At 43.8% G+C, this 23,928-nt stretch overlaps 3 protein-coding genes across 11 annotated transcripts in view; 2 read left to right on the plus strand and 1 right to left on the minus strand.

Annotated features, from left to right (window-relative positions):
• The window catches only part of NCKAP5 (NCK associated protein 5), a 410,016-nt gene extending 407,311 nt beyond the window's left edge, over window positions 1-2,705 (plus strand). For all 7 annotated transcript variants that reach the window (XM_075092891.1, XM_075092890.1, XM_075092893.1 and 4 more), the window contains one exon: window positions 1,078-2,705. In XM_075092891.1, the coding sequence (XP_074948992.1) occupies window positions 1,078-1,359 (282 nt within the window). In that variant the 3' untranslated portion in view covers window positions 1,360-2,705. The remainder of the gene's footprint in view (window positions 1-1,077) is intronic.
• Window positions 2,706-3,415: 710 nt separating this feature from the next.
• Window positions 3,416-22,216, plus strand: LYPD1 (LY6/PLAUR domain containing 1). 2 transcript variants are annotated; one of them, XM_075092901.1, is made up of 4 exons: window positions 3,416-3,722; window positions 4,637-4,774; window positions 19,505-21,584; window positions 21,677-22,216. In XM_075092901.1, the coding sequence occupies exons 1-3, from the start codon at window positions 3,671-3,673 to the stop codon at window positions 19,732-19,734; spliced, it is 420 nt and encodes a 139-aa protein (XP_074949002.1). In that variant the 5' UTR covers window positions 3,416-3,670; the 3' UTR covers window positions 19,735-21,584; window positions 21,677-22,216. The 2 variants fall into 2 exon arrangements, with proteins under 2 accessions (XP_074949002.1, XP_074949003.1); XM_075092902.1 differs by lacking the exon at window positions 3,416-3,722 and adding an exon at window positions 4,089-4,140.
• GPR39 (G protein-coupled receptor 39) overlaps window positions 18,496-23,928 on the minus strand; it is an 84,592-nt gene continuing 79,159 nt past the window's right edge. For both annotated transcript variants that reach the window (XM_075092898.1, XM_075092899.1), the window contains one exon: window positions 18,496-20,615. In XM_075092898.1, the coding sequence (XP_074948999.1) occupies window positions 20,092-20,615 (524 nt within the window). In that variant the 3' untranslated portion in view covers window positions 18,496-20,091. The remainder of the gene's footprint in view (window positions 20,616-23,928) is intronic.

The following is a 23,928-nucleotide window of genomic DNA, read 5'->3' on the forward strand; positions in this document are numbered from 1 at the left end:
CCTGGCCATGCTGTATTTTCAGTGTGCTTAAAATACCATTTCATTTTCTGTCTAAACCAAAATATTTGTGCCTTGGATGGACAGTAATTTACTGAATCGGTCTTCGCTATCTGATGGTAATACCAAATATGAGGAGAGGCTTGCACTGACAGCGTATCTCAGAACTCTTGCATCTTACCTCTATGAGAGTCCTATAAAGCGTGGAACCTTATCTTCTCATTCTGTGATAATATTATCTGTGAGAGAAGTTAGTTACACCCATTCTGAAACACCCTGTATATGAACGGCAGGTCATTTTTATTGAACTGCTCCCTACGCAGTTCCCTAACTATTCCTTGGTCAGATCTCTGATTGAAAATACCAGCAGCTAACAAAGGGATGAAATTACTCTCATATAATCCTACTGTGTGTTTTTAATATAATGTGCTAATACATCGCCCGGTGTTCCTGCAGAATTACAACACTCCTCCGAGTAGGCCTGGCCAATATCTGATTGATTCTGGTCCGTGGGGATTAGCCCAGTTCAGTATAATTTCCTGTCTTGTTGCTTTCTTGTCTATTAGAGAGGGTTTGGGTCTGTGGAAATCAATAGGCTTACACATGCAAAATGTGAGGTTGTTCTCTAGCAAGTTTCATTTGTGTCTCTAATTTATGGAAAATGCTGTTTTCTCCTCTGAACATGTCTGTGCACCTCTTTTTTTTTAGCAGACTCCAAACTCTACTTAAACAAATACCCACTTAAACGTATCCCACAACGTATTCATAAAGGAGAAGAATTACTGTGAAGATGCTGGAGATGCTTAACACATGCATACCCAGGATCTGCTACTTAAGACATTAATAGCACTTAACTGTTTTGTAAATGGAGTCCTATTTGTCTCAGCTGAATCATTAAAGTTACGATTTATCCTAAAGTGGACATTAATGGTCTACTGAATTATAACAGATATTTAAGCATCTAACAATCTATTTCGTTTAACCCTGTGAACTTTGGAAAGATGGTAATTAATGGTGTACAGTAGGATAACTTTATTTTTGTAAGAAATATGTTTCTAATATTTCCCTTGCTTATTACAGAAATTGAAGCAAACTGAAGACACAAAAGAGGATTCCCAGAATAGATTATCTAAAATTTCCCTGGAGTCTCTCAATAAATTTAACAGCAATAACGTACTTTTATTAGAAAAAGAGAAGAACTGTCTGAACAAGGTTGAAGGACAAAAGGAAGAAAATGGAAGGAGAGAAGAAGCTTCCTTAAATAGCTCGGGTAGGCACGACGTGGACAATTTAGAATCCTTGAGCGATTCTCTATACGATAGCTTCTCCTCTTGTGCCAGCCAAGGCTCGAACGACGCATAGAAACACTTCCCAGTGGGCTGCAACCGCGGCATGTACCAGAGCCAAAGGCAAGCAGGGAGTGAGGGGGGAGAAGAGACGGTGGTTGAAAATTCTCACTCCGAATCGCTGTACTCACAACAGGGCGTTCTGACTCTTCACCACGCAGCATCAAGGAAGGCAAGACGGCAGTCACTGTGATGCGCGAGACACAACACTGAAGGCAACGAACAGTTACGCAGAGTAGTCTTAATTTTGCACTTTTGTGAATATTTGTACAGTTGTAAATATCTTGGGAAAATATATTTGTAGGGATAAATGACAGCAATAAATATTAAATTGGTGCTATGCTCCTGTAATGGCAGATGACTAACTTAAAGAAATTGATGTTAATATTAACAAGGAAAGCTAGTAGATTTTTTTAAAAAAGATTTATAGTTGTTCTAGTCTTAAAACTGTATGTAGAAACACTGCGTTACCATAAAGCTGAGCCTGCCAAATTGTAATAAACTTTCCTGGACTCCCTTTTGCAAAACTTTTTTTTTTTTTTTAATTTTTAGTGCAATTCCACACAGGTGTTCTAGGGGAACATGCATTTTAGTTATTACAACTTTACAACAGGTGTCTTATTTCAAAAGGGTTTTGACTTCTGACATGGCAAGAAAACTAATAGATTAAAAGGCCTGATACTGCTGGTATTGACTTCATCAGTCATGTGCGTAACTGAAACATCAGGGTCAAAGTAATTCGCCACTGACACCAAGGGGAGTCTTGTACGAAGGAGAACTACACAAAGCACCCTTCGCTTCTGACTGCAGCACACTTTCTCTACTTCCACCTCCCCTGTACTCATTGCCTATGAAATTATGAATGTACCATATTGTGTTATCTTTTGTAGTCCCCATTTGGTCTAAATTAAATTGGAAACGCTAAAATTATTTTTAAAAATTGAAACTCAACTCCCATTGGTGACACACATGAAGAAGCTGTTGGTGCTAACCAGCACTGGTTCAAACATATCTTGAAGCTGGGGGGATTGGCCTGTCCTGGGTGGTTTTCTTTTTCTACAAAGGTTGTTTATATGTAAGGGAAAGTCTATTTCAAAGGTTCTGTGTATTTTTTCTAGCTGTGAAGTATTTATAACTGCTTTTTGTACAGCGATCTGTAAACTAGATATATTTCGGATATTTCTAGACTCTACGTTTTCTTCAGCACATGCCTGTTAATCTTTGAAATACTGTACGATCAGTGTTAAATTCTGTGCAATTTGTTATATTTTAAGTCATTTCCGCTGTGAACTTGCATCACCTTTTTCGACTTTTAGAAATTTTCATTGAAACATCTTTTGTAAATAAAAATTCTCTTGGGTAGGGGTGCCCGCGGACGGGTTTTCCGACGGCTCCCGCCGCCTCAGCCCTCACCCGCCAACGGCCGCCGCTCGCGCCGCCTCAGCCCGCCCCACCTCGCCAACAGCCGCCGCTCGCGCCGCCTCAGCCCGCCCGGCCGCGCTGGGGGAGAGGCGTCAACGCGCCCCAGGCGAGGACTGCGGCGGCCGGCTCCGGAGCGTCCGCCCGACGGCCGGGAGCGGCGAGGTGTAGAGCCCTCGGCGCGGGCGTGTGCCCGCGGAGGAGGCGGGGGATCGCCGCGCCGACACGTACGCAGCCACCGCCCCTGTTTCCCACCCTTTAGCATCCCCTGTCAGGAGATAGGGGGCTTTGCATGAGGACGAGCGACACCTCGTAGTGGGGCCGTTCCGCGATCCGGCGGCCACCTGTGGACTTCGGGCGTGCGGGGAAGTGGCGGGGGCAGGGAGCCCGTTCCTCGCCGCCGGGGAGAGGAGGGCGGGTGGGCGAGCCGCCCCGGCGGGCGGAGGGTGTGGGAGCCCGCCGCAGCGCCCGGCCAAGTGGACGCCGAATGGGCGGCGCGGGGCTCCCGGGGAGGGGGGTTTAGGAGCAGCAGCGGGGCACCTCCTGCATCCCTCCTTCAACTTTCCCAGTCTCTGAGGCACGGGGCAGCGGGCGGGATCCCCGCCCCGCTCCTCTCCGCCGGCATCACATGGTGCTGGGGGAGGAGGGAGAGAAGGGGGGAGCCGCCCCCAGCTCTCGCTTCGCGTACAGTTTCTTCCAGTCTCAGCGCTCAACTCCGGCGAGGCTGGAGCGCGGAGCGGGGTTGGGCAGGACGGGAGCCGGGAGGGCTCCGCCGCCGGCTGCCAGGGCGCCGCTGGGCAGCGGGGGCGGCGGGGAAGCAGCCGGAGTGCGCGGCGCCTCCGCTGCCTCCCTCCCTCTGATGCTCCTTCGCGGCTGCTCGCCAGCCCGGCGGCCGCGGCGCCGGGAGGATGCGGCTCTTCCTCCTCGCTGCAACTTTCTGGGGATTGTGCCTGGCTCCAGGTAAGGCGCTCCGCGCCTCTCCCCTGGCGGCGGCGAGCCCGGCGCTGCCCGGACAAGGGCTTCGTTCCCTCGCAGCCCCTCGATGGAGCCGGCGCCGGGCGGGAGCCCCGCGCCAGCCGTCCTGCCCGCCCTCCGGAGGGCTCCCGGCCGTGGAGGCGCGGCGCTGCGCGGCCGCGGACTTTGAGGATGCCGCCTGCTGACCGCAGCGCCGCGCACGCCTCCACGGGCGGCGGGTTGGCGGCCCGCCCCTGCGGGGAGCGCCCCCGCGGCGGGCAGAGGTGGGGCCGGGGGTCCCCGCGGCGGGACGGGGCGCCGCTCGCCGACGGAGGGCTGGGAGGAGCGGCTCCGGGCGAGCCGTGCCGAGCACCTCGTTTGCATGATAGAAGAGGGAGGTGAAGGATGCTCTGCAGCTGTAATTGTGCGTGGCAAAATAGTAATTAAATCATTTGTAATTAATTAGCAGCTAAGTAAACCCGTCGGCACAGATAAGAGCCGAAGCGTATCTATTAGCCGGGTTGCTCCCTGCGGAGCTCGGGTAGCTCTCAGCCCGCTGCGCCCCGGGGCCGGGTGGGCGAGGGGCAGCGGCCGCCGTGCGGTGCCGCCTGCTGGCAGCAGCGTCCCCAACGCCGCGGCGGGGCCGGAGCCGCCTGTCCGCGCCGGAGACCCCGCGGAAAGGAGCCCCCTTTCTCACCAGGTGCCGCGTACGGAAGGCAGAGCCCCAACTGAGGGGGCGGCACGTTTATTTTACCTTATTTTTGTCAAAGTCGTACTGAGCTGTTGAGTAGTTGGGAATAGCAAAATGCGAAGACCTAAAGACAAGGAAGATATCTGGCCCGTGCTGATTGTTTGGGTTTTTAAAATTTATTTTCATATTATTGCTATTATTATACTGAGCAAAATTCTATCTGTTCCAGGTTTGGCTTTGCAAATACAGTGCTACCAGTGTGAGGAGTTTCAGCTAAACAATGACTGCTCTGCTCCAGAGTTCATCGTGAATTGTACAGTGAACGTTCAAGATATGTGTCAGAAAGAAGTAATGGAGAAAAGTTTTGGTAAGAATTTAATAACTGCACTTCTGTTTATTTGAGTTGGAGAGCATTTGTTGCTTTTGGCTCCACCCATTCAGAGTATTCAGCTGCGGATGAATCTGGCATTCCTACCTAGAGGGACTAGACTCAATTTCTTACGCTTCCCAGTGACTTTGTAACTCAATAAAGTTAATCATTTTCCTTTAAAACTGGTGTAAAAACTGAAGGATACAAGCCAAATGTTGATAAAGCTGTTAATACACAGTCTTATGGGTCTTAGATTTAGTTTCCCAGCACTGGGAAATTAATAACAACAAGTTAGTTTAATCTCATTACAGTTAATTACATGGGCTTTTTCCCCAAGAGATGGAAGAGCATTAAATTAGTAATTCCCTCCTTTCTTTTATTTACTCTAGCAATTCATATACTCTGAAGGTTCATCTTGAGGGAAGGAAAGTGTAGTCATTTTTGCTTTCATCTATAAAAGAAAACATCAAGCAAGAGGGATAAAAAGAACATTTTGGGGAGTTTGGCAGGGAGAGGAGGGCACAAATGGATATATTTGCTGTACTCATCTTCTAAGTCTAAAAGGGGGTTTTCCCCTTACTGTAATTAATATTAAGTTAGCATATTTGGGGATAAATGCAGTCAAGAGGAAACTAGCTGTGATTCTGCTTCTCACCTCTATTGTCTTTTAAGCTATGCTATAAATTGCTTTTCTTATTGAGCATCTTGGAAGGCATCTGAGGTTTAGGGAGAGCTGCCTGGGTTTTTAGCCCACCACGGCACTCTGTAGCCACCTACACGAGCACAGGACTGCAGCTTCACTGGTGACTTCAGGGCTGGGTGGAGTGGCAAGGCAGCGTGTTTGCAGGAGCCGGAGTTCATGCGGTGCCCTGCTTTTGGGGCAGACAGCTCTAGGGCACCAGGCACTAGAAGGGCAAGGCAGCTGTAACTCAGCGGCGTGCCTCAGCATCAGCATGACCTCTGTGCCAAGTGGTGGGCTTGAGGAGCAGAGAGCGGGCTGGGACTTCAGCACCCTGATTTAAGGGAAAGCTGCTTGCTGGGATGGCACATCTTGCAACTGAGGGCAGCGCTTTAGAGCGTGGAGTTTACTTATATAAAGGGCTGCTGTTATGCTGCTAAGACAAATCAAGCTGTAGTCTGTCCTTTCCCAGCAAGTCCTTCAGTAACAGCAGAATCCCTCTCTACCTAGCAAATGTGTGCAGCCATATGGCTAGAACAGTAACGGCTCTTTGCATGAGGAAACTGTTCATTAGTATTTTCAAAGTGCTTATCAATCAGCTAGTTCTGCTTGTGCTGGTAGTTTCAGATCACTACATCAGGAATCCTAGAAAAATAATAAGAGTCATTGTTACCTATTGACAGTGGCTGAACTGTGGGCACTTCTGTTTCATCCTGGGTAACACCATCCACAGTGACTATTTCTGTAAAATATTTAGAAGCTCTCCAGTGTAGAGAAAAAAAGCTGTGGGTTTAAAGGAAGAGTAGTCTTTTTCAAGCTCTATATTACTGGAGTATTTTATTTCAAATTTACTTGCAAAGGGTGGTGGGGATGGGAGATAGTTACAGCTTGCAAGGTACCTTTAAAGTCTGAGTATCTCTAAATGAATGTTTGAAGGCATTGCTATCTGCACACCACAGCTTCTGTAGTACTTTTAATAAGTTTGAATGGACGCTGTGGCAATTCAAAGGGCTATCAACATGGTATAGAGACAGACAAAAAAGTCAGTTCTCCTTTAGTTCTAACAGTTGTTTGGTGTTACTTGTTTGCTGGTAGTTTGGGGGTTTTTTGGTTCTGTTTCTTTTTTTAACATCTTCCCTGGTTCCTTCGTGTTTTCATTTCAGTATAACCTCAGACTGTATCAGCCTTCCCGAAACCTGTAATCTTCCCTTCCGGTGAATGTCAGAAGAGTGTTTTCAGTCAAGTCAGCCCTCACAGGTTAAAGTCCAATTCTTCCGGATATGTGGGCACGCATGTGCACACCCGTGAATACATGAAGAGGCAGCCCCTTGTGCTCTGCATGGGTAGGGTGGCATAGCCAGTCACGCATCTTTTCTCACTAGCAGGCAAGAGTGCAGTCTGGCCAGTGTGCCTGTGGCATGTTGAAAATGCAAATCTGAACTGTTTTAATAGATTTTAGACGTACGTTGCTGCGTAATTTGTCCTTACTCCTGTGAAGAAATTGGTTTGCAATATAGTAAATAAAGAGCTTTTTTAAAAGAAACTTCTGGGTGGGTTTGTTTTTTGGTTTGTGGGTTTTTTGTTTGAGGGGTTTTTTTCCTGTGCAATTTGACATTGTCTCTGAGCAGATCCTCGGATTTTCGCTTTAGGAGGTAACTAGCATGCTGTGCATAGCAGGTACCACTGTTCTATTTTATTTAATTTACTCTGTAAATGCAGTTCTTACTCATTTTAAGCTTAGAGGCTGTAAATTTCAGCTAGTGAATACATTTAAATTTTTAAGCTAACTATTTCAAATTGAGTGGAATTTACATTGCAAGCTTAGTTTCTCAGTTATCCTCAGTCAATTCTAGAGAGGATTGGTTGTAAAACAGATGATTCAGTTCATCATCCTTTATTGGTTTTTTTCCTAATTGATATTTAAATGTGTGCCATATAAATGCCTTATTCTCCCAAGTTTTATTTAATAATTCATTTCACTTCTACCAGTATATTCATGGCTTGATTCTTTTGGTTGTTGCTTATCACTGAAAGCTGAAATGTTTCAAATATTGATTTTCATTTATAATAGACTTGAGTTTGAATTTTTAACCCAGAATATGAAAGATGTGAATTTGCATTTATTTGACAGCACAATCTCATAATTAGAGTTTTTTCCTCTTGACTAGATACAGTCAAAGGAGTTTAATTTAATTTTTATAGACTAACCCATTTTTGTCCTTAATAAAATATAGCTGTGTCAGTGAGCAAAATCTTACAAGTTCTCCTAAATCTTATTTAAAAGTTAAATGCAATATTTTGAGATAAAGTTCATGGTCTGAATCAGTAACCTATTGATGCAGTCACACATCCTTTGCAGCATGCATTAATCTGCATGTTCGTTTTGCTGTTGAGGGGGTTGCTGACTTACTTTCTGTGGTGTGCCTACAATATAGTCTTTAGCGTGTAGCCAGTGACTTTTTTTTTCCTTACGTATTTGTTAGTGTTCATTGAGTTGTGCAATGGCAGCTCCATGGCTCAGCTTCATTTCTGCATTAAACTTTCTATAAACACCACACGGAGAGCTACAACTCTGTGCAGTGTTTTCCATTTATGTTGTAAATAGTTCCTTATGCCTGGTCGTAGTTAAACAAACCACTCCTCTTCAGTTGCTGTAAAGTTAGGGTCAGTGCTTTAAATGTCACTGTGTTCTTCTCAGAACATTATCTCAATCTCTGGAGAACCAACCTTAGGAAGTACTTTTCAGCTTCAGGTGAGAACTAACAGCAGCATAAGCACATTCCTAACGCAGAGCTTAAAGTGGCTGTTGCCATGAGAGCCTCTGATGTGAGTAGCTAGGAACGCGGGTATTATTCACTAGGACTTAGAGATCAGCAGGCATGTTGGCCTAGCTGCTTGTAGTGTCAGGTAGAAATTTGCTCCATTTCACAACTTAAAATGAATTGAGAATTGAGCGGTACTTAAGCATGTACCTGATTAAGTGATTATGTGGAACTGGTATAATTCTGCCTCCCCTGCAACCGTGCACTTTGCTGTGGCAGTTTGTATTGCAGTTGCACTTGGGGGATCTGTCAGGGCACAGAACTGGAGACTTTGTCAAGTAAATGACAAGATATTTTTCTCTCTTTAAGCAGTTGTATTTAAAAATTGCTAGAACAAGTTTTATGCAGTTCTGTTAACATTCTGTTCCAGTGGGAGAAACAGAAGGACAGGACAGAATTCTGCCTGCAATGCAAAATCTTACAAACTAATTTGTTAATTTAATCTTTAACAAAAAAAAAATCAGTGCTTTCTTCCTTTAGAGGGATGAATGGTGAGCATCGTGGGAAGTGGCACTGAAGACTACACCAAGTAATTTTTGTCCCACAGGAATTAACGTAAGGGGTACATTTCTGGTGTGTTCTTTAGCTGGATGAGGGTGTGTTTGAAAACTGTCAATCAAACATTTGTCAAAGGATCAAAGTTCTTCCTTATAGTAATTCCCCTTGCAGATACTTTGTGGAGATACCCATGACAGGTTCCCCTCTCCCACTTGCCTCTCTCCTTCACATCTATGAACTTTTAACTTAGAAATGCCAGTGCTCCTTCATTTTCTAGAATATTGTGGGTTTTCTTTGTTCCTACATATATTTTGGGATCAGATGAAACATCTTAGAATTATAGAATCATTAAGGTTGGAAAACACCTCTAGGATCATCAAATCCGACTGTCAACCCAACACTACCATGTCACCTAAACCATGCCCTGAAGTGCTATGTCTACATATCTTTTAAACACCCTCAGGAATGGTGACTCCACCACCTCTCTGGGCAGCCTCTTCCAATGCCTCACTGCTCTTTCAGTGAAGAAATTTTTCCTAATATCCAATCTAAACCTCCCCTGATGCAGCTTGAGGCCATTGCCTCTTGGCCTATTGCTGTTACTTGGGAGAAGAGACCAACACCCACCTGGCTACAACCTCCTTTCAGGTAGTTGTAGAGCGCGATACGGTGTCCCCTCAGCCTCCTCCAGACTAAAGAACCCCAGGTCCCTCAGCTGTTCCTTATAAGACCTGCTCTCCAGACTTGATATGCAGATGAGTATATAATGCATATGTGCCTTTATACATATATCATAGAAAACATCCTGATAATGAAGTTTACCTGTTACTGAAGTATCTGAGCATTAAGGATGATGTGAAACCTACTTAATGCTAACTGAAACCTGAGAGGAATAAAGCATGGAGGAGGAGACAATCAGCCCAGAAAGGCAGCCAGTCTAAATTTCTCAGAGCTCACTGTAAGCAAACCTGCCCACGTGTATGTTTTGGACAGTGCACCTTGTGCTCTAAGGGAGCTGTGAATGTACTTCCACAAACTTACTTTTGCAAGATTAAAAAAAAAAAAAAAAAATCCACAGTAGCAAGACTATTTTTAAATGCCTGTCTATATAAAACTAAGATTGTTTGTGAATTTTCCTTTGCAAATGAATTGGGAAACCACCTCGTTATTTCTGTTAATCTGCAGTAGGAAAATTATCTTATTTGTTTGGTTTATCAATGGTCCTTTTTAATGTATTTACATAGTAAATAATCCTGCAGTGTAATTAAAGCAATTGCTGTAATTGTGTGCTTAAAATTAGTGCATGGGAACATCATGAACAAGATCATCCTCTCACGGCTGGACTCTAATTTTATTTACTTCTTAACCCTTCTCGGTGTTGGTTTCCCGATCATTTGTTTTATCAGGCAGAGGAAAACAGTGTCTAGGTTGTGCGATGAGTTGGCCCATGTTACGTTCTTCACTTGTGATTATTACTTTTTCTAAATCTTACAGTGTTGCTGCCCTGATGAAGTCACTTTGTGTATGGCTGTTCAGGCTTACAGAAGCACGTGCTTTTTTGTTTTCACGTATGGCATCCATTAGTGCTGATACTAATTGCACACTCGTATCAAGGGCAGAAGATACTCTGGTGTACGTTTACTGACAGAATGATTAAAACAGCAAACAAAGTTTAATGTCTTCAGAATCACTGTAGGCATTAAAGTTTTATAGGGAATAGCTGCATCCCCAGTATCCATTTAGCATCAGTAAGAAACAGCCACTGAGCTGGCGGTGGCATTTTTATTTTATTCTACATTGTCTCTTTTGGCCAAAGCATATCAATATAACTTGAATGAGCTTTTGTGGATTTTTTAAATCAAAGCAAAACATAATAAATCTTTACTGACAATTAAAAAAAAAAAAAACTTGGCATGTGATAGTTGTTACCTGTAATATCAGACCTTGTGCTACCAGGTGCCCAATGAAATGAAGATGTAGTGACCAATACTGGAAACATGCAGTTCATGTTTGATGCTGAATAAAAGACTTGCAATGTATGTTGTTAATTTGTACTGTATGCTGAAAACTTGGAGCTGTGCATAAATTCCCATTCAGAAACACTTTTTAAGATGCCAGAGCTGTATTCTTACTAGGAAATCCCTTCTGGTCTTTGGGCTGCTCAGAAAACTTGCAGCCACATGTGGGATGAACGGAACTAAGCGCGCCAGCTAAGGAGCAGTAACAGACAGTATGTAGGTAGCAGATCACTGCTCTGACGGCCCTCAAACAGAGGAAAGCAACAGTGGAGTTAAGAGTTTGAGCAGTTTATGACTTGAAAGCCATTACAAAGATCCAAGCGCAGAAGTGTCAAAGGCTGTATTATTTTAAAGAAGTTGTGGTATCTGGTCCAGTGGATTTCATTTTTCGTAGGACATGGGCAATAGCTTTTTATGTTATTTTATTTCCCAGACTTGTACGACAGGTGTACAAATGAATTTTGTGAGGACAGAAGGCCCGTAGCCTGGTGTCTCTTAAACTTCCTTTAGGCCTTTCCTGTTGTGTTTCACGCACAAATGAGTCTGTGTTTCCAAAAACTTCTTGTGGCCTGACCCTGCCTCTTGTCTCAGGTCCCAGCGACCTGATCAAAACATTGGCGAGCTTGTTTTAATTAACCCAAACTGTTTCCATTTCCATTTTTCCTTTGTAATCTGGATATTTTTTTGGAAAGCACAATATAACCTATTTTGCCAAATCACCAATGAGCCTTTGGATGTGGAAAAAGTAATATAAAAACCAGGCAACGTCTACTCTGAAGTTGCACAGGCTGCAAACCTGCAGGTATGAAAATAGCTAAAGACATAAAAGCTGAATGGATATTAAAGGTACTGGCGTGCAAGTGTACGTGTGTGAGCCGTTCCACTGAAATCGGTAAGGGCGGTAATGAGTCAGATGCAACAAGACTATTCACGTGTGAAATTATTTATGGGACTCATTACAAGGGTGTAGCATTTTAATGTTTGTAAAGGCATAAGCACTGTGGCTTCCCAGTTCATTTTGGCAGATAAGAATTGTCGAGAAAAATGCTCAGATGACGATTCTGAATATTAAGTCTTAGCTCACCTCTCCTGCTGGAAGATAATGTAAATTTTGATCTTGACATCCAAGGCATCTACCTACCTTTGTGTCAGGAGAGCACAGATGATGGAGGGCTGTGAGCCAGCTTTGTCTGAAAGATTGTATATTTTAGTACTTGACTGTAAGTCCGCATTAGTGAGCAGGGAAATGAATGAGGACAGCAGAAAACAAGAGAATTAGATATGCAGGTGAAAGTTGAGCTTTGACTTGTGGTTTGCAGCCTCCTGTGGCTTTAAAAATTATTTGATAATACCGCCATTAGCATCTGTACTTAACTTTCTCAGCCTATGCATTTTTAAGCAGTTTAATGCCTTGCTTCTGTTTCATGATACTGCAGGCAACAACAAAGGCTACTTTGTGCCATTACTTTCATTATTAACAATGCAGTGTTGATTCGTGTTTCCAGTACCAGAATTAGAAGGCGTGACTTACAAAGCACTATCATGGTAATCCCGACCCTTGTCCTCTGTCGGTCAACAATTGTCCAGTTTTCTTCTAAGATGATTTAATTTCTGCAAGATGCCATGTCAGTTTGGGTCAGAGGGAGAGTGAGGATGCCAGCCTTTCATTATCAAAAACCTCCTATTACTTTCTTAAAAAAAAAAGTACAACTTTTAAAAAGTGTCAAAGGTATGGAGGAGTTGTGATGATATTGACTAAGTTTTCATAAAAAATATGATGACAATATGCTAATTCAACGAGGTGGAGTTTGGTGAGGGGGGTGTTTTATTTTGGATTTGGGTTTTTTTTTTTAACAGAATTATGTAAGAGTCTAATGGCACAAATATGCTTTTATCTTGTTGACGGAACGCATCAAAGTGAGGGGATAGGGATGAAATAGCTGCAGTCCTAAAACACCAGATTAAAAATCTGGAAGTGTGTGGCCTAGCTTTGCAAAAGGTTTCAAGTCACTTAATTTCAGTGCCTCCACTTTTTCATCTGGAAAACACTGATCATGGTTGCTTACAGTATTTAATTAGCTGTTTATGAGGCAGTTAATAAATTTCATAATAAAATTTCTGGCAGGGTGCAAATTATTTAAACTGCTTGTGAGCTCCAGAAAGTTGTGGAGGCGAGGATAGGAAAAGTTAGTGTAAAATGAAACAGAGAGGAGATGGTCAGATATGGTTATACTTTACACAGGCTTAAACTGGTTTTTTTAACAGTGCATTTACAGTCAGAGATGAAAGGATTTGTGTTGGGGAAGTTTAATTCGTGCTTTAAACCAATAAAAACGTGATCTGACTAGCGTCACGACTCTTTGAGGAAGCACAATGTCAGAAGAATGATTGCTTCTCAACATTGAGTCACCTTCTAAGATATTTAGGACCTTATTAGATAAAATATTTATAATCACTTTAGAAAACAGCAAATCACAATAGGGCCTTTTACAGGTACTAGCTAAGGAATTGACAGTTATCATAGCAAAACCACTGAAGGCATAAAAAGATGAGCATAAAACCTAATATGAGAACTAAAAAACGTAATTTAGAAACCTATCTGTGTGTAGTCTGAACCCAATTTTGAACATCACTGATACAGTAAAATCCAGAAGTAGTCGCATGTGTATTTTATGTATCTCAGGGATATTAAATGTTTATGTGTTGTTCTTGCTAGTGTAAGTTCTCATTTTAGATTTCAGCAGACATCACAAAAAGAGCTTTTGTAACTGCTGCTGGCTACTGAATGTGACTCCAGCGGAGGGGAAGCAAGTGACAGTTTAGGGCAAGAAATAAAGGATGACACACATAATGGAAATCACAAAGCAAGCGTGGATAGGCAGACAAGACATCAAGTCTACGCACAACAAGAAGGGAAACTTGCAGACTCACCAAGACGAGAAAATTGAAAGTTTGTGTGAAATAAGATAATTGGAACTTTTCAGGATCCTAAAACAAAGGGGGAGTATCCATTCATATACATGGTCCTTATGCTTGTCTTTATGATTTCTTTACATTGTCTAATGTTTTCAGAGAACACCCAAAACAAATCACATGCAAATCATGAAACTGTGCTAATGCTAGAGCTGGAACAGCGGCCGGGCGCTTCTCATGGGTTGCGTGTGCCACAATAGGAACTGTCCGCTGCTGGCCAGTTTCCTGCCTTCTGCTTGGAGGAGACGGGCAAGATTAAGCACCACATCTAAAAGCGTTGAGGGGAGAAGTTCTGCCAAAGTCTTAACAGCATGTCTCAAAACCTTGTCTTGATCTGCCTGCTAACTTTTGAGTTATTTTTCTTAAGACATAAAACTTTTCTACACTCCTGAAGCTATGGCTCTGTGTATGCCCCCAACTTCTGGTCCAGTCCTGAAAAGGCGGTTCCGTGACTGCTCAAGGATGCCTTGTTCCTGGGCCTGAGTTGGGCACGGACTGTTCTCTACTGCTCCAGAAGATCTGGTGCAGTAGGCATACTCAGAGCACGTGCAGCAGGTTTTGCAAAAGCAGTATTTGTGGAATGAGTTGCAGAAGACAAATCTGACTGTATGCATGCCTGGAAAATGGATAGGTACAAAACAGTGAGCAAAAGCTTTCTATAAAAATGAGGATTGTCAGTCATGGGCCATGGGATAGAGCATTTCGCTTGGCAAAGTTTGTGTGGGGCTTAACAACATCATCCACCTGACGGGAGTCGCACAGAGTGAAGAGTTTTGTGGCCATGAGGCCATAGACGGTTCAGGGTGAAGCAGAGGCCTGCAGTTTCCTGCTGAGGTCTGCCATTGCAGAAGACCCTTTCAGAGTAGTTGGGTCATAGAGGGGGAAGGTGGCTGTCGTTTCTAGAAATGAGGTCGCTGATCTCGGCGGCTGTATCCAAGTTGCCTGTGTTGGCTTCAGAGACTGTCTGTATTTTGCTGATGGACAGTCTTGAGTGTACAGGTGCAAACTAAAGTTACACACTGCTAGGTTATGGTTGACTCCAAAGCTGGAGAGTCATGCTTATGCTTGGTCTTTTTTGTCTGTACCTGCTGTACAGTCGGAGTTGGAGGTGCATAGTACCATCCTTTTCAAGCAGTAAGAGAAAAAGCTTGGATGTTCTGGTGCCTTCTGCATACACACAGTGTAAGAAGTAGGTGTGATGTCACCTTTTTTGTTGTCCTAGTAACAAGTTAAGCTGTTATTCAAGAGAACATGTACTGGGCTCTGCAGACAGGCTAGGTGGAAGAACTCTCACCTTTGGGTTTGAATAAACCATATCATGAATTGTTTGTTGCTGTCAAGACTGAATGCATCTGCCTGTGGCCAAAACAGAGTGCCTGGGTGCAGGTGCATGGGACTAGACTGCAGCGAAGCAGGGGCTTGAGCTTGGCAGCTGGCGGGATGTGCGTAAAACGGGCCTAGGTGAGCAAATCAGTGTTACAAGCAGGAACTGTAGAAAAGCCTTGAGATTTGCACAATCACTTCATTGCATGAAATAAGGCAGAAATCCAGCAGAAATAGTAGTTTGAGCCTTGACACCGTGAAAATGTCTGATCACATGTGGGGCAGGGAGAGGTGTGATGATGGGCAGGTTGCTCAGTCTAGGAGTAGATTTTTGATGCCCAATTCAAGGCCAAAGTTTTGGGTTGTTTTTTTTGTTTGGTTTGGTTTTTTTGGATTTGTTTGGTTTTTTTTTTAAATGATAGCAGGTGTATGTGGAAGGAGAGGGTGTGGAATATTACTGCATTATCACACAGATATTCTAGCCTTGCGTACTCCCATCTCTTCTTAAAAGTACTTGTACTTGAACTACATCCTTAGCCAACCCCACAAACCTTGAAGCCAAAATGGAGGAAAATCAATTGGTCAGTAGTAGGCACTTCACAGTAAAACATCAGGGTAGTACCTACGCCTGTGCAGAACCCGCGCTGCTGCCAGGGGGCTGCTGAATCCGTGAAAAAGGATGAATTACTCAGTACTCAGCCATCAAGAGACTGGGCAGTAAATACACTAATTGTATATTACTGAGTATGCTACTTGAGCACTAGTGTGAACTGTTGGGGGTAGGTAGCTGGGAGTGACCCCATCCTGGTAAGAGCAGGGTGTAAAATGTGTGGTCTCTTTGCCAAGCCGGCAACTCGGAACAATCTGAGGTAGAAGAAAAGCTGCCAGAAAGGTTTGCAATTATGTTTCTAGGTGATGTGTTAATGAACGTATCAAGCTGATTGCTTAAGCAAGAATATCTGGTAATTAGCAGTTATGCTTGTGGTATGAGTCTTACGAGGCAGATAACTGCTTTGAAGAACTGTCTGCAGTTCAGCCTGGTGGTGGCGAATGATTCAGGAAGATCTCAGAACTAGTTTCAGAACTGGCTCAACTGTACAATAAACCACTGCAAGGGAGGAGCCTGAGGAGAGGCATCCTTGAGATATAAAAGCAATTAGTCTCTAGAAATAATCCAGCAAGGACGCTGCTGTTGTGCCTGAACTCAGCGGGTAAGCTGCAGCGACGGGGGCACGGTGACCTGTTTGCTTGGAGCAAGGAGAGCCGTGGCATCAAACCATGGAAGTCAGTTGTACTAATTTATCTCCTACCACAATTAAACTGGAATCACAATATGATAGGAAGAAGATTTAAGAGTATGTTTACTGCCTTTCTTTAATTTGTACTATCTAAAGTGCCATTGCTTTTTCACACTCATGGTTTAAAAAAACAAAAAGTGAAGTCATGGATGAAGTGTTTTAAAAATGTTACTCCTGTACTATTAACATTCTGGCTCTCTTTCCATCAACCTTCCATGCCCGTTTTCATGGTATCTTGCTGTAAGGATATGGCAGGATTAGAGAAAAAGCACAGCCTTTCTCTGCTGGAAAAGTTTAGTTCAAGCTGATGCTTTGTAAAAAGCACAATTAGTGTATGATGGCAGCTGATTCACGAGGCCAGAAGAATCTGTCAGTACGTAAAGAAAAAAAGCTTGGACGTGAAGGGCATGTCTTTAGCCAAGTAGCTATTGAAAAACCTGATAGAAGTGCTGACTTTTTTAATTATGTAAAGCATCTTGTTACAATCCAGATTACTAGAGCTGGGCATGGGAATAAACAATCATTTGGGAGTGGAATTTCCTGTTGTAAGATGTATTTACAGAAAAGCCACAGGAGAAGCATTACAATGGGATTTTACTCCTAGTTAGATTATTCTCTCTATCTAGGCATGAACATGGTCCCTCTGTGCATGAAACTTTGAGTTGTAAAGTTTCGGCCTGTGCAGGAATACTGTACTTTGGCTTCCAAAGGAGCTCAGGATCATTCTGTGGGATTTATCCTGGAGAGCAGAGCTGTTGTAAACACATGGAGCTGAGCTGTAGGACTTTGGGGGTTTTGCAGCAGTGGTCTCGAGAGTTGCCCGGTGAAAACCATGCCTCAGTGGGCGTTATCTAACTGTTCACAGCACCGAACAGTTCTAGACCCCTAGTCTACAGGGAAAATTGCAAAGTATATGATATCTCAGGGACCTAAACTAATAAATCACTTACTAGTTCGAATTGTGAACAGGGCTCTGCAGGAATCTTATGAAAAGGAGATTGCGGGAAGGTTGTGATCTATAAAACAACAGGAATAGGAAATCGGCCAATCTCAAAAGCTTTTTAGAGGCTTGGTCTTTGAGGGGAAAGTCGAGATTAATTCCTATTAATATGGGAGACAGAGGAACAGCTGAGTTTGGTGGGTGGCCGTAGCCGCGGGAAAGGAATCTGTGGTGAGGAGTTGCGGGATTAGAGACGGAAGGCCAATTGCTGTCCCTGGTTCCAACGAACACAGGATGCCTTTCTCAAGAGGGAAGGAAAAAAGTTAGTCATAGACATGGGAAGGGTCACGTCTGCCCCAGCTCTTGGAAGACTGCGGGAGGAACACAGACAAAGCACGAGGTCTTTGTGGGAAGCGTCACCTGGGATTTCAGTATTGTAAGTCTATCAGTGGCAGCACAGTAGAGCCTCTCTGTGACAGCAGAGGTTTGTCAACATACAGAGCTCTCTTCTTTTTGCAAACTGTAGTAATAAAGATTGTGCCTCTTGATCTGTGTGCCTTTGCTGTTACAGCTAGAACAGCCTGTAGCTCCTCTTCCTTCTTGAGAAAAGGCTCTACCTGCTGTGTTGATTGATTGAAGCTCACTGGAGACAGAGGATGATTTAACACTGACTTGAGGGCTTCTCTTCATAAGTCTAACTAGACGGATAGCCTTAAAACACATTTCAGAGCTTAGATTTGCAGAGGGAGACCACAAAACAGGGAAACACCTGCATTGTTGGGATGGCAGCAATGTTGTGACAGTATAAAAGAATTGCTTTAATTAAAATGCTCTGAAGACAGGAAATCCTTCTTTCTAAGCATAACCCAACCAGTGTTCTGCTGCGGCACACAGCACTGAGCAGCGCAGAGGCAGTCGCTGCTGCAGAGGTATCTCCTGGACTGAGTAGGTGCTGTAGAGCTTATTTCCGAAGTCGCCGGGGACTGAACAAGTATCTGCAGGTACTGTAAGTTCAGTCACATTCCTGCTTCACTCCCTCCAGCAGAAGTCTTGATCGCCGTGCATTTAAAAACCTCCTGGAACTGTGCTACGGGATGCAGAGGCACCGCTCTCCAAGGGAGTCCTGCTCCCGTGCCCTTCAGAAGAAAAAAACTTGAGAATCCCATATTCAAAGGGAAGAGTGATTTTATTATCCCTAGAACCAGTCACCTCTTTTTTGTAATGACAAGGCAACACGAGCAAATCTCCGTTACCTATTTATGTGTTATGTCGGTGTTTTTCCAACACACAATTTCTACTGTATCACTTGCAGGAAAATTTGAGAGTGATGAGAGGTAGAACTGCCACAACCATCTTCCACTGTGATGGGGGAAAATGCAACTATGTATTTTAAAGCCTTTATAAGCCATTTTAAAATATACAGCTATGTGCATCAGAATATACTTTTTTTTCAGGTAGAAACAATTTGAGAAAATATATATTTAATTCGATTAATTGAAATTACATTTAAAAGGGGAAGACTTTCAACTCCGAAAGTCGTCTTTACAAATGGAAATTTTTGTTGTTGAGGGTGTTAAGCTTCAAAGGCGGCAAGGACTGAGATTACCTGGAAAAGTACTTCTAGTTTTTCTTTAAAAAAATAAAAGAGGCGGGGGGGAGATGAAAGTTTTGCTGATAGTCATTTGCTTTTTACACTTGGTTGCTTGTCTCTGTGTGGCAAATGAACAAGAAAAGGGGGAAAAAATGCTCAAAAGAGATTAACAGCATAGAAAACTGTAATTACTTATACACCTTAAACAAATCGGACATGTTCAGCAACAGAAACAAAAGTCATTTTCAAACTAACAGCATTTCAGTTATAGCTATACAAAAAGCTTGTTCCAAAATATGAAGAATTCTGGCTATAAAATGCATCATTTAATATAAATTATGTAAAGCAAGTTTGTAATATTTTTGGTTCCAGCCAGAATCAAATAAAAGAAAAATCCAAACAGGAGCGACTGTGCTGCTCCTGCAGTGCAGCGTGTCAGCCATGTCACAGCTGGGGTGTCTGGCTTAATCACCAGCATTGCTTTGGAGATGTAAACTGGTTTTGCAACAGTTTTCAAGCATGAATCACATTGCGAAGCAAAACCGTGTTCGTATCACACTAAGTAACCTTTGCTTTGTGTCACAGGGATCATGTACCGCAAATCCTGCGCATCTTCAGCAGCGTGTCTGATCGCCTCTGCTGGGTACCAGTCCTTTTGTTCTCCAGGGAAGGTGAACTCTGTTTGTATCAGCTGCTGCAACACTCCGCTCTGCAATGGACCCCGGCCGAAGAAGAGGGGGAGTTCTGGCGTGGTGCCGAGGGCACGCGTGATGACCACCTTTCTGCTACTTACATTGGCTCTTCTGCTTTCCTAGTGCTAAACTTCAAGCAAGTTTTCTGCCCTGACACAGTTTGTTCTGTCTCCTCCTTTCTTCAAAGACACTGCAATTAATTTCTGTTTGTTTCCAAATCCCTGTCAACAGCGAGGGAGGTTCAGCGGTTGTGGGGAGAGAGGGGCTGATATTTTTGGCAGCTAATGAATTCAGTTAGCAGATTGAATTTCCAGTGTGCACTTAAAAATCCCACCAGCAGGATACAGAGCTCCTGCTCTTTTTGCATAATTGGAAACAAATCCATCTGTGTTATTCCTTTTAGGATGCAGTCAATTCCTCAGCCATTTTAATTTCAGTGTTTTTAAGTTCATCGCTAATCATTAACTTTGCCTTATGAAGTCATACTTGGTGTTCACAAAGGCCGTTTTGTGCGTCTGGACTGGGCTCCGAGCTAGCCTCCAGAGGCACTACTTCCAAGCTGGGCTCCGGCGGCTCAAGACCCGGTGTCTGTGGACTGCAGTCAGGCTTGGTCTCATTCTGAAAAGTACTTAAGAAAACTTTGTTATTGCCCCTTGTAGAAGAGTTGTGCCTCGATGAGATGAAGAGCAGCGGGCGCAGAGAGCGACTGCTCCTGGCTCTGGAGCGCAGGTTGGCTCTGAGAAACTTCTCCTTGTTGGCGTGCTCTATGGTCAGGTGGCAGCGGAGGACCTGCAGAAACACGCTGCGGAACTGCTGAGAAGAGATGTTGTACAGGAGGGGGTTCACCACCGAGCTGAGGTAGAAGAAGATGTCGGCGATGGGAAGAAGAGTGATGTACGCTCTGAAGTAGGGGATGGTCCAGTCCTGCTTTGGCGTAGCAGCAGCCATGATCCTTCTCACCTGGTTCGGCATCCAGCATATTGCCAGGTTTGCAACAATCAGTCCTGCGAATGGAAAGAGGAAGAAAGAAGTGTGCGTACATGGGGAAAAACCATTATATACTTAGTATCGGTTCTGCACCTACTCATTAGGAAATAGTACCAATTTTTCAATGTTTTGCTTGACAGCTTTTTCTGCCAGTAGCATTTTTTTGTTTGTTGTTTTTAATAACTGTTGCAGCACATGCTCTGACAAAAGACCGCATAGTGCTTGGATAGTGTTTCTTTGTACCTGTTGTCATTTATTAGCTTTCAAAGTGTTCTTTCATCAATGCCTGTATCTTTGGAAAGAATGCATTTTTATTTCGGTCTCTATTCTTACATTCCTTACGTCTTTTCCCTTTACTTTGAAAAACAAACAAAATAAAAGAACCTATAGCCATATTAGATCAGGCAATACCCAGAAGAGATCAGATTCTTGTTTGTACTTTACAAAAAAAAGAAAGTATGCATAATAATATATTTCGTGTTATTTTTGGTAAATTTCCTCTTACAGAAGATATTTTTAAGTAAAAATATGTATGGATCTTTTTATGGTAATTAAGCTATGTTGGGCTTTCTTAACAATCAAATTCCAGTGGAATTAAATTATGAATGTAAATGAGAAAAACCCAAGCCTAGTCATGAAAGTGTAAGCAGTTTCAGATGATAAATTATGCTTAAAAATGTGGTATCTGACCATTTTGTATTTATATGTAAATATAAATAACATGTTGCTGAATCACTAATGGCATTAAAAAGGGGGTGACTGAAGTGTTGGATGTCTGAAGGCTCTGCCTCCGGGGTCCGGCATTCACTGGGGTCGCAGCGGTGACACCGTCTTCCGACCGGCAGCCCTGAAGACGCGCGTGGGCGAGCCTGGGCCAGCGATGCGCCCAGGCGGGAGCCGAGCCAGCGAAAGGCACTCAAACCCTCGCCAGCGGCTTCTGGTCCGCCTAAGCCCTGGAAATCCTGGCAGCTTGCGTGGAATACCAGGTACACAAAATAACTCCTCTCAGTGCTCCCCCACTTCTGAAACACAGCGCAGCCACCAGTTTACTGTTTCCACTTTGTTCTTCTCTTTGCAGGAAGCGTGCCTTACACGAACACTTAAAGGGAGCAGAAGCTGCAGGTTGGCGTCCCTGCTGCAGAGGCACAAAATAGTAGAGAGCATCCTGATGGCGCGCGGTTTTCCCTTCCAGTAGCCCTCCATTACACTGTTAATCTCCTCCATCTAGCCGCCTTTCTCAGCAGAAGCACAGGAATGCTTTTTCCCTGCCCAGACTAGGTCAGGTTTCCCCCACTGAACCGATCGCTGTAGGAACCCAATTCTGAAATAGTGCACGCTGATTTTTCAAGCCAGGAAAATTATATTTCTCCAGTGGGAAGACATGAATGTAATGGGGAAGGGGGACAGAAAAGAGAAGAAAGATTTTTTTCATAGCTTTAAAACTGCCAGGGCTTAAACAGGGTACGTCCAAGTCCAACTGCCACCACCCCCAGCAATGAAAAGGTATGAAATGTCTTTTTATTAAAAAAATAATAATTCGTAATGAAAGCTATAATTACGGTAGCAAATGTATGACCTCACCAAACAAGCTACCAAATAAAAGTTGTGGTTTTGATCATTTGCTTCTGTAATTCCTTAATGTCACAATAATTTTGGTAGGATGGGGAAGTAGCGGATCTTAAACCTACAGCACTAGATTAAGAGCCCTGGAAGGCTGTTCTTAGTAGGCAGGTGATAAATGCCTTTACCTTTGCCATTTTCTGTTCTGCAACTACCATCACTCTCCTCAGCTACAGTTCCTTTATTCTCATTCCCATTCCCGCATGACCCCACGCCCCTGTGCTTGGCTGCCTTACCCTTCCCGTGCCGCCCTGCCTCATTTTTCAGTAGCTGTAGTGTCTCTGTCATAAGCTGATCTGAATTTTCTACTAGTCCTACAAATTTTCTAGCCCCCAGTGCTTTTTGCTCTGCTGTCAGCGTAATAAATAGAGGGAGAACAGCGGGCCTTGCACGGACCAACAGGAAATACGGCGCCCTGAGCAGTGACTTGTGACAGTCCTTATGAAAAGACAGCGATGGGACGCCGCGGCTCCGTTGTGCCTTCTCCTCCTGTGCAACCAAAACGCAAAGCCCACAACCCCGGGTCTGCAGAATTCTTGTCAAATTTTACCCGATGATCCCTTCCAAGGGAAAAGAAAGTAAGCTCTCCAGGGTGATTCTTTGGTTCCTAGTTAGAAATGGGACACTTCATCGTGCTGATTAATGGTTTCCTAAATTATGACCGCTGCTGTGAAAAACTGAGGAAACAACGCGTACATTCAGTTCTGGAGCGCAAATGCAGCGCTCTGAGATGCCGGACTTTTTTGCTTGTATCCGTGTCCTTTGCCAGCGACCCTTCTTTTTAGTTCAAATGCCAAGTGCTTAATATTCCCCCTTATATTCTTCAGACACTTTTGTTCTGGGGAACTGAATATTCCGTTGTGTGTAGAGCAAGTGAAAAACGAGCAGCTTGTGCCCTTGCGGAGGGCGGTGAGGGTGGTCCTTTGGGGGTGGGAGGTGTCCGTAAAACTTTGTTGTTTTCCAGGGATGGGTAATTGCTCATTTTTACACGCGAGAAAAAACGCTCGTTGATTCAAAGCAGAAGCACCATGGAAATAAACATGCTGACAAATTCACCGTATTTTTTCCGACTGTTCACGCTTGACGTGGCTGCATGCAGTAAACTGAAGTGCATCGGAAGAAAAGCTTCACATTCAGACCTTAGCGCACAGTAAATATGTTGACTGAATCACTGCAGACATCAGGTTGAACTCGTACGCAGGCTGTGGAGGTTTGTTTTGTACTGTAACGTGCAGAAGGTGCTTAGAGAACATTGCCTCAGCTTGCAGGTAAACAAATTGCAACTAACGCCAGCATTGATGCTTTTTTTCCCCCCTAGAGCTTGCTGCCTGCGAGGAATTAAACTCCTTCCCGTTTCATCTCAGATCCAAATTTCCCTTCCACTCCTTATTAAAGTGAAAAAAAAAAAGAAGCTTCTTCCCCCCCCATTTTCCTGATGACTGCACTGAAGTGACACACTAGGCGCGAGCAGAGTTTTATCTGCCATGGAATAATGATGTTCTAGGCAAAGGGATGCTGTGGTCCAGCGACCTCCATTGCTGGTGCTGGAAATTTCAGGCGCAGGTTTGAATCACGGGGCTTAATCACCAGAATTGCATTAGACCATGCCAACAGCAGCCAGGAGGCCTCGTGTTCCCTAGCTGACTATGTGTAAGTGAATACATCTCAACCTTTAAGTGTTTGAGCTTGTAATTCATTTAACATTGATGT

Source organism: Phalacrocorax aristotelis, chromosome 5 (assembly GCF_949628215.1).
Source record: "Phalacrocorax aristotelis chromosome 5, bGulAri2.1, whole genome shotgun sequence".
Lineage (NCBI taxonomy): Eukaryota > Metazoa > Chordata > Aves > Suliformes > Phalacrocoracidae > Phalacrocorax > Phalacrocorax aristotelis.

Bases quoted from the DNA above. Each gene is read 5' to 3' on its own strand.
- LYPD1 (XM_075092901.1), top strand. From the start codon at position 3,671: ATGCGGCTCTTCCTCCTCGCTGCAACTTTCTGGGGATTGTGCCTGGCT. The intron at 3,723-4,636 runs GTAAGGCGCTCC...TATCTGTTCCAG, and splicing joins GGGATTGTGCCTGGCTCCAG to GTTTGGCTTTGCAAATACAG. The intron at 4,775-19,504 runs GTAAGAATTTAA...TTTGTGTCACAG, and splicing joins AGTAATGGAGAAAAGTTTTG to GGATCATGTACCGCAAATCC.